The sequence below is a fragment of the Anser cygnoides genome, chromosome 1 (assembly GCF_040182565.1).
Source record: "Anser cygnoides isolate HZ-2024a breed goose chromosome 1, Taihu_goose_T2T_genome, whole genome shotgun sequence".
NCBI lineage: Eukaryota > Metazoa > Chordata > Aves > Anseriformes > Anatidae > Anser > Anser cygnoides.
In genome coordinates, this window is record NC_089873.1 from 121,986,208 (window position 1) to 122,007,814 (window position 21,607).

The 21,607-nt window shown below is 34.8% G+C and overlaps 1 protein-coding gene across 2 annotated transcripts in view; it reads left to right on the plus strand.

Moving 5' to 3' along the window:
* The window catches only part of LOC106042138 (cilia- and flagella-associated protein 47), a 308,071-nt gene that overhangs the window by 205,771 nt on the left and 80,693 nt on the right, over positions 1 to 21,607 (plus strand). For both annotated transcript variants that reach the window (XM_066980338.1, XM_066980347.1), the window contains exons 52-55: positions 5,814 to 5,989; positions 8,197 to 8,304; positions 14,994 to 15,105; positions 21,088 to 21,192. In XM_066980338.1, coding sequence (XP_066836439.1) covers positions 5,814 to 5,989; positions 8,197 to 8,304; positions 14,994 to 15,105; positions 21,088 to 21,192 — 501 coding nt within the window. The remainder of the gene's footprint in view (positions 1 to 5,813; positions 5,990 to 8,196; positions 8,305 to 14,993; positions 15,106 to 21,087; positions 21,193 to 21,607) is intronic.

Here is a 21,607-nt window from a genome sequence, read left to right on the forward strand (position 1 = left end):
CTGTATTGGCTGTGCTAATGGGAAAGATTAACCTATTGTTATATGTTTCTGATAGTGCTCTCTAACCCGCTTCAGCATTGAAAAGCCAGGTTCCTTTATACTGTGGCAAGGCCAATGAAGCTGATCACTGAAAGCACCAACTTTTTCACCCTGGTGAAAAGGAGCTGTAATTGATAATTTTTTCATCTCACACTGCTGGATCTGAAAAAGAAATCTGCCTGTGGTCTCAGGAGGATGGAGAATTATTGAGTTTCAGTCTACATGGACTCAGAGGTGGCCTTGATTTCAAAAGTAAAAGAATATTCATTAAGATATAAGGATAGTAATCATTAAGATATAAGCATAGTTATTTGTTCCTCAGTTACGGGAACTTGGGATGTTAATTTGGCTTTGAGAAAGTCTGTATCCCCTTGTCAGGCATGTGTTTTATAAGTACATTAATATAACATTTCTCTTGTAATTCATCTCAAGTTGCTGTTACAAATTCTATCTATCTGTACCATATATATATATATATATATAAAGCATCAAACAGATGGACAAAACTGGTGTGCATGAAGTCCAGATATGTACATATTTAGTGCATTGGCTTATCTTGTATGTCTTTAAAAGCATTGTAATATATAATTTTGATTTGTTTTTCTCAGGGAGAATATTTCTTTTGGTGGAGCTGAGGACATAACAGAGTCCGAGTCTGTGCTGGTTTGGTTGGGATAGAGTTAGTTTTCTTCATCTAGGCTCACATGGTGCTATGGTTTGGATTTGTGATTAAAACCATTTTGATAATGCAACAATGATTTAGCTGTTGCTGGGCAGGGCTTACAAACAGTCAAGGTCTTTTCTGTTTCTCAAGCTGCCTACTAGTAAGTTGGGGGTGCACAAGAAGCTGGGGGAGACACAGACAAGACAGCTGACCCATACTGACCAAAGGGATATCCCATACCATATGGTTATGGTGTCTTGCTCACCAATAAAAATGGGGTAGTTGGCTGGCAGGGGTTGACATTGCTCAGGGACTGGCTAGGCATTTGTCAGCTGCTGGTGAGCAATTGCATTGATCATTTTATTTTTTTTCCTTTTGGTTCTGTTTTTTAGTTCTTTTTCTTTTTGGTGCTTAGCTTCCTAACAGGGTTAAACCACAACAGAGTCAAAAAACATAAAACTTTTGCAGTCCCCTCCTTTCCTTCAATTTCAGAAAGGAATTTTTAGCAATCATCTATTACAACACATTTTCCCCAGTTTCTTTGGTCACTACAGTGTCTAGCCTCTAGGAAGATGATAATAGTGTAGGATTCTGTAGTTGGTGAGCTTAGAGTTATTACAATAATTTATGAACTAATAGTCACTGTATTCTGTTTTAGGGCATTATTTCGTAGGTATTTAATGCCCATTTCAGCTAAAAGAAATTCAATTTATTGTGATTTTTACATGTAAATTTATATGTAAATTTACACTTGGAACTCGTTGCACTACTAGCCTCTAATATTAGATGTCCTGTGCATAATTTTTTTCTTCTAGTTTGTTTCTTTTACTATAGTAGTGATAAGAATGGGTTCAAAACTAAGCAAGTTTTTAAAAAGCATAATTTACCTAAGGTGTTTACTTCTAGACTTCAAGTAGTTAAATTTGCTGTAATGATAAAGACTTAACTATTGATGAGCGGTTAGTGCCTTTTTGCAAACTAATATTTTTAAGGCAAAATATGCCAAGTATAATGTGAAGACACAGCAGTAAGATATAGCAATGTTATGTCATCATTCCCCTATAAGGAAAGGAGAGGGTTATCTCAGCTAACGGTTTATATCGAAGAGAGAAAAAAAAATGGAGCTATATGGAGAGGGAGATGGTTCACTTGATGAAGATCCACTCCATTAAACTATGAGTCAGTAGAAAGCTAAAAGCACTCACCCGCTCCAGACATCTGAGGTTAAGGACTTCCATTGGTCTGAATGATCCACGAGAGAAAGACCTGGCTGGTTGTTGACATGTGGGTCTGGACTAGAAGTGGTGTGTAGGGGTGGTTGAGCAGCGGTGAGGAGAAGTGTGCGTTGGAGGCTTATTGCACCATCAATTCAAGAGCCAGCTCTGATTTCTACAACTATTTTGACCAATTCGGGTTGAACTGCATTCAGCACAGCTTTGAAACTCTGACATCAACTCTGCTGTGATGTTCTTTTCAGCTTCTTTTATTCCAAGAAAAGGAATCAAATAATAATGAAATACTAATTTAAGATTGTAGGAGGACACAAAAGGAAACTCTAACTCTACCAACATACAGACACACTGATGGTGACATTGATTGCTCTGATCTTTTTGGGCCCAGTGTAGGTAGAAAGCCAAGAGCTATTTTTTCAATGTTACTGCCACCTTTGCAAGTTCAATCTTGTGAGTAAGCAACATTGCTGCTTGTCATCAGGTGCAGCCAAGAGAAAGAAGTCACTTGTTACTTGTCAGAACAATGATTTAGACAAGGACCTACAAAGAGAAGAATTTCTGCTGTTATCTCACCAGGTCTATCAAGCTAAAATTCTTACCACTTACCTGAGTTAAATAATTTCTTCTGAGCAATAGCCTGGCAAATTTAGGAGCAGGTACAAATGCTTCTTCCTCAGTGTCCTTTTACTGGAAAAGCTGCAAATAGATGTGGAGTTAATGTCATCTCCATAATGAAACTGGATTTTAATTGAACACAATTGTTCTAAAACACTTCGAAATGTAGTTAGGCTCTCAGAAACTTTGCCCAGAGACCACTTTAATTGGCACCTGATGGTGGTTAGAACAGAATTATTATTAAAGTTCAAACATAGATAAGATTACTATGCACAATGATTTTAAAATGTCCATCTTTCTGTGAGCTGTCTTGTCAAAGTTAGTGGAGCATTAGTTCATAGTTCAGTGCAGTGTACATATTCATAGCATATAAATTTATATATTATGAATCTAAAGATACAGTTGCTAAAAGAAGGATGCAGAGAATGGGATGATCAGAAAATCTTTGGTATAAAATATGCCAGGAAAATAACTCAGCAAAAACATATAATATCACAAAATATCAATTGATACTACTAAGCATCTTTTGAAGCAAAGTCTTGATAATAGAATATTAGAATTAGACCTATACAAACACTTGGGCTATTTTTATAGGATAAAGTATAAGCAGTCAATTGTTTTTTCAAGTTCCACGGAGAATAAATGTTATCTAGTATTTACATTTCTTTTTATTATATTTTACCTTACTTTGATTATTTTAATTTTTCTATACTGGACACAAAGTGGATCACAAGAAGTTTTAAAGGAATTAGAAAAAAGGACATATTGCACCATTCTGGTGCAATTGCCAGTGCAATCTTGGGCACTGGCAATCTTGATACAAGGAGCAGTTTGAAGACTAGTGAGATTAATTCTCATATTATTTTTTCAACATTTATTTTCTTCCTCTGTCAAAATGTTGCAAAAACCACAATACTGAAATGTGGATCTAAATGCCTATGATATTTCTCCTTTGCATTTCTTTTGATAAAATTGTATTTTCATGAAAAATAATACCCTTGGCAATTGGATGCCCATTTTGCGATATATCTTAGTATTATGCCTCCATAACAAGGATTTGAAAGAAACCACTAGGGCCTGAAAATATGCAGTATATATGAACTCTGTTGACACATACACATTTACTCTTATCACCGTCCATGCCATAGCAGGTTTGTGAAACATTTATAAGAATTCCAAGCAATTTTCCCAGGAAATTCTTTGAGGAAGAACCTTACTGTGAGGGTGATAGGGCACTGGATGAGGTTGCCCAGAGAGGTTGTGGAGTCTCCTTCTCTGGAGATATTCAAAACCCGCCTGGATGCCATCCTGCGCAACGTGCTCTAGGTGATCCTGCTTGGCAGGGGAGTTTGACCAGATGATCTTCGGACGTCCCTGCCAACCTCTGCCATTCTGTAATTCTGTGAATTCAGGGAAATACATAACCCTAGGCATTCTTTTATACTGGCAAGTGAGCACTACTTTCCTTTAAGCTAATGTGGGCAATATAAAATCTCCTTTGTGAACAAGGCTAAATTTATTTATTAATTAATTTATTTATTTATTAATTTATTTATTTGATAGCAGGTGCTTATCTCCTAAATAAGCAGCTCAATATTTTCTTTCTACTGGAAAAGTATTTTGTCAAAACAGTACATGTGTTTTACTATACAATTCTTATGAACCTTTTAGCAATAAAATGGTAGATAGATTTAGAATTTTGTTTACACTAATAAAAAATATTAATCTGAGCTTTAAAATATTTTACTGCAAATTTAAGTCCCATCTTACTGATGCGAGGCACTTGAATGATTTAAACTGTGGGTGTAATCTCACCATCTGTAGAACATTAAATGTATTTTATGTGTGTTCGTGTAATCATTTTCTATAAATGTAATTATATAGGAGTTTACCAAACCATAGGCAGGCTCAAAGCAGAGTGAGACAGCTGTGTGAGGGGTTGTAAAGTATTTCATGCTCAGTTTTTAGTGTATTAGTAATTTTAACGGTATCTTTTTCTCCTTTCATGTTGCAGTTCTATTTATTTACTTTTAAAAGAATATATATGGCAAAATTTTACTGTAGGAAGTAAATCATCGTATGTAGAAAAAACACCACCACCACCCCCAATAAACAAAAAGCATTTTGAAATAAGCTTCTTTGTTAGAACAGAGGAAAGAGACAAATATAGGAATAGAGATAAATATAGATACAGAGAAATATACACATATATTTGGTTTTGGATTGTGCATATTTTATACAGATGAACGTATATAAATAAAACATATATTTCTTTTAAACAGCAGGTTTGTATCCTGAATTGTGATAGTAGTCTTCCTTCATTAGTATATTCCTTTCTGTCTGTTTAAAGTGTTTAGTTTCATAAAGTGTGTTGATATTTATACATATAAGGTACATAGGGTAGATGTACGCTATTTATAACCTTAAAATGAAGAAGAGAATTACTGGAACACTGACGAAATATAGCAGGTTCAAAAGCAGCTTGTGAATGCAATGTAGCAGCTGTGTGGATTGAGCTGCCTCTGCCCAATTGCTGCTCATCTTAAACATGCTCAAAGTAAAAAGTATGCATGTATTTATCTAATCAGGCCATAGAGGCTCCTTTGTATTATAATAATGGGAATATAATATGGGTCTTTAAGAGCAGCCATATTTTCCAGATAGTCAAGATAAGATAGTCCTTGCCTGAATTGTCAATAGACTTAAACCAGAAAGATACAGGGACCACTGTTAATAAAAATGGTAAAAAGAAATGAGAGAGGGAATGTTTACCATGTTGTTGCTTTAATACTAATTATTATGATGTAACTTAATAATCAAGATTAACAGATCCTGCAGAATTCAGTCCGTTGGTGTTAGCCAGCTTGCAAAATGGATATTTTCAAATGGCTGTGCTTGGCTGGTGAGAGTTGGATTGGAAAATGTACTATGTTGGGACAACAGCAGATTTGCCTGAAAGGTGTATTTTGGCAAGTCTCAACCATATCTTGGAAGGCAAAGTAGCTTGTTGAAATGCAGACTGTCTAGGAGACTAGGACTTTTCCTTATCTATGTAATTAAAGAGTCTACAATTGGAACATTGGCTCAATTGGATCTTAATACAACTTCTCATTTTTGGGTTTGTTCAGATATGAACATGAAGTTCATGCATATGAAGTGTAACCTGTGTTTGCATAAGGAAAAATCATATATAAGCATCCTATACTTGTTTGAGAGGTATCTTTTATGTTTTTTTTTTTTAATGTATTTTTTTTTCTTCCTAGAATACTGTTGGAATTCATATTCCTATCATGAATCCTACAGATGAAATTCTCCAGCTGAGTGTGGTGTTGGAGAATCAGTCACTTTCTGGACAAAAATCTTTTACTCTTTCACCTAAACAAACATTTTTTTATCAACTAAAGTTTTCTCCAGCTGTTGTTGGCACTTCAGATGAAAGGTAAGTTACAGAGTTTTGATACTCGTGGTTTTTGTGGCTCTTGTACTAATAAGTGAACTATTTTCATTAAAACCTTGATGTAGATATCTCAGTAAACATGAGGGAAGGGGAAAGTAGTATTGTATCCTGAACAGCAACCTGCCTCTGAGGGGAAAATCTGGACTGACAGGCCATAGAATAACCCCTAGTTATTCTAGTTCACTAGAATTCACTGAACAACATTTTAGATATTTACTTAACATTAGAAGTTCCCTCTGAAATATTTAGACAAATCATTAATTTTGTAATTTTTTAAATTCCACAAAGGGAATAAAATGATTTCATTTTGCTTCTCAGAAGGAACTAAACTGTAGCAACACAACCAAAAACAGGTTAAGAACTCTTTAACAGTCTTCATGTAAATCCATTTAGCTTCAGAATCTTCCATTAATTAGTAATGATGTATTTAATGAATATGGGGAAGTTTTAGATTAAAAATGTTTCATTACATTGGAAATCCAGAAGAGACTATACGATATGATAATTATGAATACAAGGACAGATGACCTCTTGGTCTTAGATTCAACTAAATGAGTTCATCTAATAGTTGAAGAATGCAGAACTGTAAAGCTTGTTTTCATGGAATTTGATTAGTAAACCATTGTTTATTTGAAGGACTGATTGAAAATTTTTTTCCAATTGTATTAAACAATTCTCAAAAAATAGTGATTGTGGGGTGGGAAGAGAGGGTCTTTGAGGAGGGAGATGGACAACTGTGTTCACAGACATAATATCTACAAAGCCCAAATCCATGTATTTCAAAGTCTTTGTTCAATTTGATTCTATTGATTTTTCCAAAGACCAGAATAATGTCAGGTATCATCACCCAATACAGTTTTCAAGCAATACCATTTTATAGAAATGACTACTGTTATCCCCTGAGGGAAGTTGTAGAAATAAAAGTATTCTGAAGGTGCATAGACTCCAGTTTTTCATACTGTACATTATTTCTAGTATTTTTCAAGTGCAGAACATCCAAATAATAAGATTAAGGTTTGTTTTAATTGATGAAACTTTCGGCTAGATGTCATGCAAAGATGACATGATTCACAACTGTATATATTCAATAAAATTATGCTGTTTACTAAAAAGCTGTCTAATAGTTGCTTTAAATTCCAGTATCTCCAAAGGGATACAATTACAGCTGGACAAAGGTACTTCGACACACAGCCACACTATTTTTATTTTTTTTCTGTAGCCATGCTCTGTTTCCCTTGCTATGGTAACAGCAGGGAAGAGTTTTGCAAAAGTGTTTGTGACAGCTGTCCTGTTACAACTGGATGGTTCTTTCCAAAGCTAGTTTATGCTCACTTTAAAGGGTCTGTTGGTGCAGAGGATAGTCTGGAAACATAGAGTCATGGAACAGACAAAGTTCTCTCTCATTTACAACAAGAGCTGGTCCTTAATGTGTCATGGATTTTCACGGTGTATTTCATATAGGTTTTAATCTGCTTACTATCCTTTTGTTTAACATTCTTATGATTGTTACTGAAAAACAACAATAAAATAAAATAAAATGTAAAATAAAATAAAATAATACAAGAAATAGTGAAACAAGTCTGTAGTAGGAATGGAATGTGTTAGAACGTCTGTCACAGAAACATAGTGCTGTATATACCTCACCAAGCAGCAAACAACATTTGATGTATATCATGACATCTGATTGTATATCAAAACAGTATACTGAATATTCCTTTGAAACATATCTCTTTTTCATGCTTATATAAATGTGTCTATATCTATTTCTCATTTTAATCACTAGATTTTAAAAGGTTTTCCTTCTTAAAATAGTTGAATATTATTTCTATTTCTTTGTCTTTTTAAGTACAAAATGGCTAGAAAGAAAACACACATTAAAATGAAATTAAAGCTTACTTTTGTAAGTTAACAGTTGAAATGTTTTTGAGCTGTGCTTTTGAAAAATAAAAATACCTTTCATGCTATAAAGCTATGAAAAATGAAGACATTTTGTTGTATTAGTAATTGTGAATAGTATTGGTTCTTGGTAGCTGAATTCAGATACCAGTGAGAAGTGTAATGGGAAAGCTGTTAGCTAATTAAAGAACTCATTGTTTTGAACTTGCTGAATTTTCCTGGATTTTTGTCTCTGCGTTTTCAATTGTCTATACAATATCTGTGTCATATCAAGTTTATGTATCTGTTTTTAGTGTCATATTCCTGTCAGACATGGTTGGAGAGTTTTGGTATGCACTGAAGCTGACTGTAGAGAAACCATTGCCAACTAGTCTGCCTGAAATAGAATGTGAGCTTGGAAAGTAAGTATGTAGTTCATTGTGCTTAATGTGGTCACCAGTTTGAATGTATCATGGGAAATATATTGAAGAGTATATCAAAAAAGCCAGAATAGTGCTGTATATGTACTATACTAGTTTGCAGATAATTTTCTTTTGTAGAATCATGGAAGCATTTAGGTTGGATAAGACCCTTAAGATCGTCGAGTTCTACCATCATGTAACACTACCGACTAAACCAAGTCCCTAAGCACCACATCCACGTGTCTGTTAAATGCCTTTAGGGACGGCAACTCCACCACTTCCCTGGGCAGCCTGTTCCAATGCATAACCACCCTCTTTGTGAAAAAATTCTTCCTGAAATCTAATCTAAACCTCCCCTGATGCAACCTGGGGCCATTTCCTCCCATCCTATCAGTTGTCACCTGAGAAAAGAGAATGACACCCACCTCACTATAACCTCCGTTCAGGTAGCTGTAAAGAGTGATGAGGTGTACATGTAAATAGGTGAAATTCTCCTTGCAGAACAATTGAAATGGAATTACAGCCTATATTTAGACTTCTTGTGAATTCTCTATGTAGAAATCACTTAGAAAATAGTGCAGAATGTAATCATAAATATCCATAAATACAGAGTTCTGTATGTTTGTTTAATTTTCTTTCCTCTTTCTGAAAAAGGAGTGTACCCAACAGTCCTCCTTTACAAATGCTTGTGTACCAGTTCTCAATTTCTTTTAAACTCTAGAGAAAAGGCAAATTAACACAATTTCTGTCCTGCAGATCCAGGGGATGGGCACAGTTGGAACACTGCAAATGTTAAGAAAATGGTCTACTCCTTAGAGCACACACAGAAATAAACCCAATTCATGTTTTTCTTAAACAACATTTCATCTTTCAGTTTGATAACATCATTTTCACTGCTGGCTTTCAAGACAAACATCAAAACTTTTGGGATATGACTTTCAAGAATGCCAGAATTTCAGTAGTGCTCTTCCACCTATTATCTCTGCTTAGCAGTAAGTTCTGTGGACACACTGATCTCCTGAATGTTACATTCTTACTTCTGTATATCTTATCTTGACTGAATCTATAATTAGTGTACATTACAGATGGAGCTAAAAATGTTCTGAGAGAGTACAACATGGATTTTTACCTGATTACATTTTTGTGAGTGAATATATAAGATGAACGAAATCAGAAAATGACTGCATGTCATATATTTTAATAACTTTCTGTATTTCAGGGATTTCAAGTCTTATTGTTATTATTATTATTATTATTGTTTTGAATGAAGATGATAAGTATAGAAATTTCAGCTTTCAGTTATTTTATTGTTCATATGTGATACAAAGACCAGAATTAGCTGGCAATGCCTTTTTTATTATGTTTTTATCAGAAAATCAGTAGGGCTGTCCATCTCCATATTTTTCTTTAAAATTCTTTTTTTTTTTTTTTTTTTTTAGTAAAAAATATGATTATTCTTTACTATGTAGGCTGAAACTGTTAGGAATTAAAATTAATTTATAACTTTCTCATTCTCTCTGTCTTTCATAGTTTTCTTTAGCATGCACTAACCATGAACACGTGGTATGGCCAGGAATGGCAAGTCATCCTTTCCTACTGCAAACAGAATATATGTTGGAGTATGTAGGCTTCATTAACTTAAGCACTTGCATGTCAAAAAAGTCATCTAAAATTCATCTGAATGTCATGCTTTATTGTTTCAAAGGATATTTCTTTTCAGTTTACAAGTAGACATGTTGTAAATCCTATGTAAATTAACTAATGTACATTTGCCCTGGACAGATAGTAGTGGAAGAGCAAAAAATTCTTGTTGGTTTAATTATTAAAAACAGCAGCAATAGCAGTAATGTATAAAAGCACATTAACAGTGTTATCTTTTCACATATGCTTTTACATGCATATCATAAAACAATAAAACAAAACTGGCAACCTTTTTATTTTTCTGTTTCTATCATCTGGCACATTCTTGGTTTCATAATTTTTCAGGGTTTTGGTTGAGTTAATTCTTTCAATGACATCCTTTTTTTTTTTTTTTTTTCCAGAAATTTCTTTCTGTTGTGTCATCAGCATATTGTCTTTTCCCAAAAAGCAAAATATCGGACAATGGCATTTGATGATGGCATTGATGTTACAGTCAAAGTACTGTGATTTGCTTTACCAACTGAAAAGATAATAAATAGTAAATTGAGAGCTGATGAGATTATCCAAGTAAATTGGCTGCATTAATATATGTTGAATATATAAAAGTAATTCATGTGGAAGTCAAGTTTGGAAGTGGACTTGGTTCAAAAGAAACTAGATCTTTATATATTGTCTGCTTAATAAAGGTACCCATTTGTTTTATTTTGGATGGGTGTACTTCCTTGCCATGTTCCTAGAGACATGGATTGTGGACTGAAAATGTCATAAAATGCCTGAAATCCTACTAGTTCATGGAGATTTCTTCTTTAAGAGACTTAACTTTGATTCTACCACCTTTTGCCTGAATACTGAAGAAGCGTTATCATATGCAAATATCCTCCTAATAGTATATATATTTTTTTTCATTATGTGCTCACTGTATTCTTTTTGCTATCAATCTGAAAAATTTAAGAATAAGTGTCCTTCAAACATCACTTGGAACTGGATTAGGAGCAAAGATCTGTGACCCTTAGCATCAATTTCTAAACAATTCTTGAAGAAGAAAGAAAAAAATCTAGCAGTTTATCTTTTAGCTTTTCTTCAGATACCCTAACATTCTGGATTTATTGCATTCAGATCTGCTTTTAGTTTCTGTCAGGTTAGATTTAGCATGTTCTTTAGCATATGCCTTTAAGCAGGGAAAACTTCTGCTTGATATTCTCCATCTTCATTTATTCATCCTGTTATGGGCTCCAAAGAGTAGTCACTGAAGATGACAGTCAGTTGAATGATATTCACAGTGATCGTGACTTTACTGTATTATGCAACAACGTTTTCTTAGCATAACCACCATAGTCACCATGTGGGGTGGCAGAGGTTCTTAATCAGTTTTTATCAGTTGAAGAACCTCTATCAGTCAAATAGCTGCTTACTGAAGTTTCAGATATTCCAAGATGGCTTTCCTTTTGGCAAATGAAGTATTATTTATAAAGTAGACCAGACAAAAAAATAGTAAAGGCTAGAGGTGGTAATTAAATGGGAAAAAAAGATGGGAAATAACAAGTGAATCTGAAGTTTTTGTGTGACATTTTCCTGGTATTTTTGTAGACTCTACTGTTGCGGTCTCTCTAATATATTGATAGTGTTAGACAAAAACAAATCTGCCACATACCTGCTGAGGATTCATATCTTAAAGTTGTCAAGAGCATCACGGGCACCAAAGCATTACTGCATATATTGGAAGGAGACCACCTGCACACAACAAGTTTTAGGGCCTGAAGTTACATTTATAAAGCTTGACTGAAATGACTTCTCTTTTGAATGTTGCTTTTATATTTCTTCCCTTACTAATTTGGCTATGATTAACTGATTTATTTATTCCAGAGGATAAATATGGGGAGCAGTCTGGCAGTTGACCTGTCACAGCTTTGACTAAAGAGAATGTCCATTAGGCAGATAAATTGCTGCAAAACCAATATATGTAACTCATTTTTCACACTTTTCTTATTTACTCTTTTCACCTCCAATCTCTTTTCCGTGTTCCTTGGTGTTATAACCAGAATGTGATTTATGGTCATATATCTTTTTTTAAAGGCAAATAAAGGAAACTTTGGGAATCGTATGACTTTGTATCCTATTGAAAATATCTTGTGTTTGTTTATTCTTTAATTGGTAGTAGGGTGATGGTTGGACCAGATATCTTGGAAGTCTTTTCCAACCCTAATGATACTATGATTTCTAATTCTATGAATTAGAAAATAAAGGAATGCCTTTAAGATAGAATGCCAGCTGATTTAAAGCATAACATTAACACAATAAGCATACTGCAATATTTGTTTTGGGACAGCCACAAAACTCAAACATACAAACCTCATAAAATACATATTCTACATGTGTAAATTCACTGGCAAGAGCTCTAGCCACATAGCTCAAGTCCCAGAAAACAAAGGCAGAGACTAGGAGAATGAAGAACCACACAGTGTAGAAGATCAGGTTCTAGACCATCTGAGGAACCTGAAGTTCATGGGACCTGATGAGATGCATCTGCAGGTCCTGAGGGAACAGGTGAAGTTGCTAAGACACTGCCCATCATATCTGAGAAGTCGTGGCAGTCCAGTGAAGTTCCCACTGACTGGAAGAGGACAAACATAACCCCCATTTCTAAAAAGGAAAAAAAGGAAGACCCAGGGAACTACAGCCCAGTCAAGCCCATGGCAAGATCATGGAGCTGATCCTCCGGGAAGCTATGCTAAGGCACATGGAAGAAGAATAAGAAGGGGATTGGTGACAGCCAACATGGCCTCAATAAGGCCAAATCATGCCTGACATATCTGGTGACCATCTACAATGGGGTTACAGCACTGGTGGATAGGGGAAAAGCAACTGACATCATCTACCTGGACTTGTGCAAAGCATTTGACACTGCTGTCCTGCATTATATCCTTGTATCTAAATTGGAGAGACATGGATTTGATGGATAGACCACTTTGTGGGTAAGGAATTGGCTGGATGGTTGTACTCAAAGAGTTGTGGTCAGTGGCTCAATGTCCAAGTGGAAATCAGTGATGAGTGGCATTCCTCAGGGAACTGCGACTGGCACTATTTAACATCTTGTCAGCAACATGGGCAGTGGGATAGAGTGCACCCTCATCAAGTTTTCCAATGACACCAAGCTGTGTGGTGAAGTCAACATGCTGGAGAGAAGAGATGCCATCCAGAAGGATCTTGACAGGCTTGAGAGGTGGACCTGTGCAAACCTCACAGGATTCAACAAGGCCAAGTGCAAGGTCCTACATGAGCTGGAGCAATCCTAAGCACAAATATAGACTGGGTGGAAAAAAGATCAAGAGCAGCCCTAAGAAGAAGGATCTAGGGGTGTTGTTTGATGAGAAGCTCAACATGAGCTGGCAACGTGTGCTTGCAGCCCAGAAAGCCAGCCATATCCTGGGCTGCATCAAAAGAAGCATTGACAGAAGGTTGAGGGAAGACCCTTCCACTCAGGTATCATGAGATCCCATGTGGGGTACTGCATTCAGCTCTGAGGTCCCCAGCAAAAGAAGGGCATGGACCTGTTGGAATGAGTCCAGAGGAGGGCCACAAAAATGATCAATGGGCTGGAGCACCTCTCCTATGAAGGCAGGCTGAGAGAATTGGGGTTGTTCAGCCTGGAGAAGAGAGGCTCCAGGGAGACCTTATTGCAGCCTTCCAGTACCTAAAGAGGGCCTACAGGAAAGCTGGGGAGGGACGCTTCGCCAGGGAGTGCAGTGACAGGACAAGGTTTTAAACTAAAAGAGGGTAGATTTAGATTATATATATGGAAGAAATTCTTCACTCAGAAGGTGGTGAGGCACTGAAACAGGTTGCCCAGAGAAGCTGTGGATGCCCCATTCCTGGAGGTGTTCAAGACCAGATTGGATGAGGCCCTGGGCAACCTGATCTAGTGGATGTCATCCTTGTCCATGGCAGGGGGGTTCGAACTGGATGATTTTGAAAGTTCCTTCCAACCCGAGCCATTCTATGATTTTTTGATTCTATTCGTAACTGATTTATCATTATGCTGAAATGACAATGCAACAGTTATATGAAATGAGATGGATTTTAAGTTCATGCAGAAGAAAGAGAAGGGAAGCAGGTAGCACCTCCATTTAAGTAGCTATTGTGGAACAGTAAGTTTGTTTTGATATCCCAAGGTTAAAATATGACCAAGAATGATGATTGCCTGGTGGCAGTAAATCAAAAGCTATTGACAGTACCACTTAATTACAAGCTTCTCCTGTGAGCCATTGCTGACATAAAAAGGAGTTATAGGAATCATAATTTGATTACCTTTGATTTCTGTCCAAAGCATTTTTATGAAGCAGACTATGAGTCCATGTATATACTACATATTAGTAAGACATACAATGATTTATTTTTTTGGAAGTTTTTTTTTCTTTTTTCTTTTTCTTTTTTTTTTTTTTTTTCCTGGTAGCATTGGAACTGTGAATTATTCATTTGAGTAAAATGTTTTATTCCAAAGTTAGATCTACAGAAATTAAGTAAGAAAGAAAAGTTATAAATAAATGTGCAAATTTGAGCCTCGGAATAAATGCAAAGCTGTGGTAGTGGAGGTAGCGGGATTCATTTCAGCATCTTTCTGTCTAAAAGTTAGACATCAAGTTTAAGGTGTTAAATCTAGGTTTCTTCTGTAGTCAGTGAAAAGTGATTCCACATCTTAGTGAGTTATATTAGATTGTGACCAGTGTCCCTGAAAATGTTTTTCTCCCAGATGACCACTGAGGGAGCTGAACAGCCCCTTTAACCAACTAACTTAAACTAACTTCCTGGAAACTGAAGTTGAGTGAGGCACAGCCAAATATTGGAATAGTTATCGCTACTAGTTTTTGCTGGTATTAATAACTAATTATATTAAATATGTTTCCATAGTAGCGGTAAAATACTACTAGTAATAATTTTTATTTTTAAAGGTACTTATTTTTCAAAAAAAGAGAATAAGTGATTTATAATAGAATTCAGTGGAAGAAGATATGTAATCAGTAATAGTCATTGTATACATGTATTTTTTGCAGATGGGTTCGTCTACACATACCTCTCGTTAATCCTACACATGAAACTTTGGAATTGGAAATTGCTAACAGCAATCCTAGCAATTTTTCAACTGAGACTGATCCAAAACAACCTGTAAGTAGACTTGAAAAAATATCTGAAAAGATTTTTGTGCTTTCACAAAAGTAATACAAGAAAATTTTTTCTTCACAGTATATTGAATTGTTTATCATACCTTAGACTTAGGATACACATCATAATCTCAAGGGTTAGAGGTGATATAGATATGTATTCTAGAGATTTTATAGCTTAAGGACGAAGACAATTAAACTTAAAACATTCAAGTTGTATAGATTCTTTTTTTCCTGGAATGCTTTGTAGAATGGTTTTGAGGAATACTGCAGTGTCATTTGCAAATAATAAGCAAGGAGGTATTTGAAGGAGATACTGTAAACAAATCAACTGTATTATAAGCTTTCCAAGTTTTTAAGAATCAACAGGATAATCAACTGGATAAATATCTAGGTAAGCAGGTAAAATGCTAATGTAAAATAAGACATATAAGAATATCTCATAGTTGTGGTAGTTATAGACATCTTGCAGGATCTCTGAATAAGGATTTGATCAGTTTAACCCCAAGGAAGCTTCAAGCAAATATCTGGAATCATTTTATTCTCTAAACTGACGTTTAACCTAAGACTGTTTTCTACTGAGAAAATCTTCAGCCTATAACTATTATGTACATTTTCCTCCTCCATTACAAAAGCTCTTCCCTATTGTTGCCTAACATCTTTGTCCCTTCAAGGAATAACTAAGAGTTTTATAGATGGACTGAATTTTCATATTTTCATTCAGACTGGCTAGAATTCTAGGTGGTCAGGATCCTAAAGCTTGAAAATTTATTATTGACCATTGATTACAGGTTAGTAGTTACCAGTAATTTTACTGGTTGTGTTTCCAGAGGAAACATAAAAGTCCTGCAAAGAACTCTTTGAATGTTATTAAAAGTTAATTATGTTAAATATATGTCTTTTTTATGATGGGGAGATGAGAAAAGGGAGGACAGATGAGTGGAAACTCTTATGAAAGGGAATATGGGGAACCTCTTATTGAGTATGCATATAGAACCTTTGTGAAAAAGGAAAATGAAGGAACCTGCTTTGGAAGAGAAAGAAATGCAATTACACCTTTTCTAGATGTAAGCATTCTATCTTTAAGGAAGATGATACAGGGAAGACATATACAAGAGCTGGTTTATTTGTGCAAACTAGCATAAGGATCACAGAAATGACAGGGGATTATTGTAGTAAGGTCCTGAAATAAAGCTGAGAAGCTAATGGATTGTATGGGAGAAATAGAGTAATGCTATAAAGTTGTAATATGTGTATTTTGGCTTTCAGCCTCAAATATAGTAGTACAACTAGACCAAATTTTCTTAAAAGGGGCTTTATAGATTACAGCTAAAGGTGATCATATGTTGAATTGCCCTATATTTTGCATAGATAGTATTACATGGTATTACATTAAATTAAATGTATAAAACGTGAAGTGTTTATTCTACTCCATCTTTTACATCATGCATATTAACACATCTTCATACATTACGTTAAACTTGTCAAGTGATATTACTAATCATTTCATCAATTGGCATTTAAAGTCAGAGCTAAGAAGCATAATGGATGAGAACTGTATTAATCAAGTAGGAGTATTATACATGTCACATTTAGGTCATTTGCACAGAAGTGGATTAGATTTAATTATAGTGACTTTTAATTCTTTCAGATTGCATGTGACCTTGTTCAGGAAATTAAAAAATGATGTCTTCCACATTCAGCTTTCTTAATTTATTATCAGAGATTTACCTATCACCAACAACTACATTACATTGTTTAAGAAAAGGCACATTCAACACTAACTACAGTAATTTTCTTTATTTCTTTCATAATAAATATAATTTTCATATTTATGAAAGTCGTACTTAGGACTTTCTTCAGTCATAAATATAGTTTATGCATTGAATTCTGAAATGTTGTTTGTGAATTACAGTTCTTCCAGTTAAAGAATAGCTTTCGACAATTAGCTCTAACCAGCTATCTAATATCTATTCTGTGTATCTGTCTTTTTTACCTTGTTTTATTCCATTGCATATTTATGTTTGGAGAGCTATTATGATTTCTTTCACAGTTTTGATGACAAAGGCAGGGGGTGGGCTTTAAATATCTCCTTCCTCCCCTGAATATGTTGCATCCTAGGTTTAGTCCCTCCATACAGCACTGCATCAAACTTCCCAAAGATTATTGCTTTTTCTTATGAACTGTAACCTGTGTTTCAGTTATTTATATAAATGCATAAATAGATCATGGTATCTTTTGTGGATCTATCATGTGGACCTTTTTACTTTTGGTCCTGTTTCAACTTCTTTGTGATATGTGGAAGAAGTTTCCTATCTTAATTATTCAAGTTCCCATCTTTCTTTAAAGCAAATGTGCTTAATTGTCAACAGAAAAATTCTGAGGCTAAGCTAATTTCAGGGATCCTCAGCTGAAACACAGCCATAAAGAGCAAATTGTTAGAAAAATAGATGAAAGATGGGATTGTCCAACAGGTAATTTGTGAAGAGAATGAGTAGAGTAATTTTAGAATTCTGCATATTCTAAATCAGTACTTTTAGTGTTTCATATAATTCTCCGTATGTATTGTTATGTCATCTATGATGTAGACTGGGCTATCAGTCAGGAAATATTTCAAAATGACATCATCAGCCCCTAAGCTATATTAGATGAACCAAATTCAAAAGAAGTATATGAGAAAATTTTATCTTTCCTAGAGTTGTCTAAAATGTTAAACATATTTTGACTCATATTTAGCATTTAAACAAATTTGAATACCATATTTATCACACTTCTATGTGTGTCTCTGCCTTTTTAGTTTCAGCCTGAAAAAGAATGCATTACTGAAATACCACAAGGGATTATTTCTATAAATCTGATTCAATTTCAAGTGCTGACTTCATTAATAATAGGTTTTCCTGAGGTCCAGTTGAATTATGCTCAAATATTCCTGAACTTCTGGGTGCTTAATGAAGTCTAAATGAAATTTGAAAGCTTTTGGTCTCTCGTCAGCTGAATGTAAATTAGAGGCAGCTCCATTAACTTCTTTGTAAACTGATTAATCTGAAAAAAAAAAAGTATCTTTTTAGTAGCTTTGCAGTTAAAGCTTAAAAAGCTTTACATGCATTATAGCATCCTGATTGTCTAAAATACACACATATATATATATATTGTTTTCCTCTTCCTGTCAGCTATACTCTGTATAATTTAGCAAGTGAACTCCCATAAGTTTGCAGAAAAGTTCTTACCTTGTTTCCAATTATTGGCCATTTTGAGTTTCTAGAGAAACTGTCATTGAGTTGTTGGTTTTGTGGTTTCTTTTCTAACTGCATCTATCTTCTCTGTCTAGAGGAGAAGGATTCATGTGCATCATTTAGCAGATGAATATTCTCAGTTATCACTAATGCTGTATTCCTCAACTTACTTCTCTCTATATATTTATAAATACGTGCAAATCAATTTTATATGTACATATATTATATTTATGCACACATATTTCTGATGTAACTTAAATATAGTATAAAGAACTCTTTCAACTGTGAATATCTACATTGCCAAAATCAAACATGCTTTCACTGTAAGTCTTTGGCTTGCTATTCTGCTAACATGACTAACCTAAACTCTTTGCATAAAGCTCTCAAGAATACTGCCTTTCATCCTGATCAGCTAAGAAACACAATTTTTATTGAGGAAAAGTAGCTTGATAAAGGAGGGCTGGCAGAGAAGAGTGCAGTCTCAAAGTTTCTATGTGCAAGCCTTATTAGTTTGTTAGTGACTGGGAGCATTGTTTTGTCGAGTAGAGAATTAACTTTTATATTTACGGAAAATTTCCCGCCTTTACTGGATTTATAACAGGAATATTGCATGCGTAGTTGCTCAGTTTTTCCAGTTCAGTTTCTGTATTTGAATAGTTGTATCTGAGATCTTATGAAGAGTTCCCTTTCACAGGAGTATCTTAGCAGACACTTGTTTGTGTAAACAAAATGAAAGGCAGGGGATGGGATAACTTCAGCATATTTGATTGGATGAATGTTTCAAAGTATGGTCTTCTTTAAACGTGTTAACACTAACATGTTGTTAACGTTATTTCTCAATTCTAGATTTTAAATCCATTTACCCTGTATTTCTGTATTTCTTTATTTTTTAGTAGAAAGTTATTATTTTTTTTTACCCATCTGTTCATTTGAAATCAAATTGCTTTCTTGATACAGTAAGACATTATGCTGTGTAATATAAAACAATTTTTTGAAACATCTATAACATAAGAAATAAAGATCTTTTCTGCTTTCAAAGCAGGTAGTCTGCTGGATGATCATAACTCCAATGTGTTATTTGGATTCATTTTGGCAGTGCATTTTCTGTATAATGATAATATGTCAAGTAATGCTTATTGAAAATGGAATTCCAGTCTGTTTTCATCTTTATAGATTTATTATTCCAAATAATATACATCTCTTAGTGAAATTACTGTTTAAAAATTACAGTTTTAATTTAATCATGTATTGTTATACTGTGACAACCTGTCGTTACCTTGTTTTTAAATTTTCTTCAAAAGTATTTGGGAGGGGTTACTCATTAGTGTTCTTTCTCCTTTTATAATTTTGCATTTGATAAGTATGGCTGGTTGGGTGAGGCAAAAAGGTCTTTGGATATTGAGCAGGCACAGGAACTGACTGCAAAATGAGCTGTTCAGGATCCTTTCAGATGATGAGCAGCTAAATGAACCCTGGGCCCCCACCCCTTCCCTTGGCGGGGCAGACGGGAATGGGGATGGTTTGTAGGAGGTGTCTTTCCTTTCCAGACTGTTATTTTGGGTAATACAGAAGACTTGCAAAGGTGACAGGGAGAGGATGGTGGAAATTGGTGGCAAATGCATTTTCAAGTTATCACCCACCTACAGGATGTATGAGTTTTTATGAATTGTGGGTGAGGCTGAGCTCCCTGTATGGGAAGTGCAGGTGCTGTGACAGTGGAGTGGGATAGGGCTCAAAGTAGTGAGCATCATACTCTCTGTGAGACGCATGAACTTACAGTTTCAGAAATTTTCATTTTCATGCCGTGGAAACTGTAAAATTATAGTAAAAATATACATGTATATATATATTACCCCTTCTCCTACCCTTGCTCTCCAAAATATTTAATGTATTCAAACTAAAAATCCATTATAATTAGTTATTTTAAAACAGATAAATTATTTAAAAACATGTCCCTCCAAAGAGAAAAATAACAATTTGACCTTTATTAATTGTTAGTTATATTCTTTTTATAAAATACAGCCAGTGTCCGTAATTCCAGTCACTCATCTTTTATATCATCTTACACATAAAAATTTAAACATATATATGATATTAAAAGCCCAGCATTTTTTTGTTGTTGTTGTTACAAAAAATAAGCATGGAAGTTGTGAATTCAACATAGAAATTATTCACAAGTCTATTCTTTCACTGCTTATCTAGTTCATCAAAATATCTATGACCCCACTGTAGTCAGCTACTTTGCTTTTCCATGTGTAATTGGGGCTCAAGTAGTGTACTTCAGAAGAAGAGAAAACTAGGAACATCATTTACAATGTTAGTTTAGATAAAGGTAAGAGGAAGAGAGGCAAAGCACTGGTTTATTAAACTTGCCATGTATTTGACCTATAAGGCAGTTTGTTTTTGGAGGTCAGAGTGATAACCTTTTAGCATCATCAGTATGCTCAGACACCAAAGCCATCTTCAGCTGGTATTTGTAAGAGCTGCTGCCCATGTCCTTGGAGCAATCAGTAACACCAGCTCTGCAGTTTCTAGGAAAAAGACAAACGTGCAGTAACTTCTACTAAGATTGTTTACTGCAGTACACTTGCTGCCTTAGCAGCCAATGGATGATGAGAGTAGAGAATGTATCTATGGAACACATTAATCACATAAACATCAACACTGTCGATATAGAGCACAAAACAGAAACTGACTCAAAAAATCATTTTTCCCCCCTCTCTTTCCTTTGCTTCTTTCTTGCATTTTTACAGCTGATTGTTGCTCCTCATTCCACCACTGAAGTACCCGTGCAATTCTGTCCATCTACCCTTGGAAGAGGAAATCACAAGGCATCAATAACCTTCAAATGTTCTCAGGTATGGTACTATATTTACTGCCCACAACACATGGAATTCAGATTGGATAATGTTTTTAATAGACATGTAAGGGTTTCAAGATTAAGGTCAAGTTGAAATTTAATTGCTGGATACATAATTAAAGAGCAAATGTAAAGATGTTCTATTTCCTATTTTAAATTTTGAGGTAATGGACTAGGAGCTAGAATAAGTAATGAATACCTTTAGTTTTCTTGGTAACCAGACAGTTCTGCTGTTTTTAATGCCATAACACTAGCATTTCCTAGCATTGTCTCCTCTGAAATTTAATTTCTTGATGTTTTTCCAAAATTTTGAATTGTTTCAGTCTGATCTGAACTTTGAAAGGTTGTATACTTGAAAAAGTTGCTTCTTCAGTTTAGTTAAAAATGCTTTTTACTTCGAGATTTTAGAATAG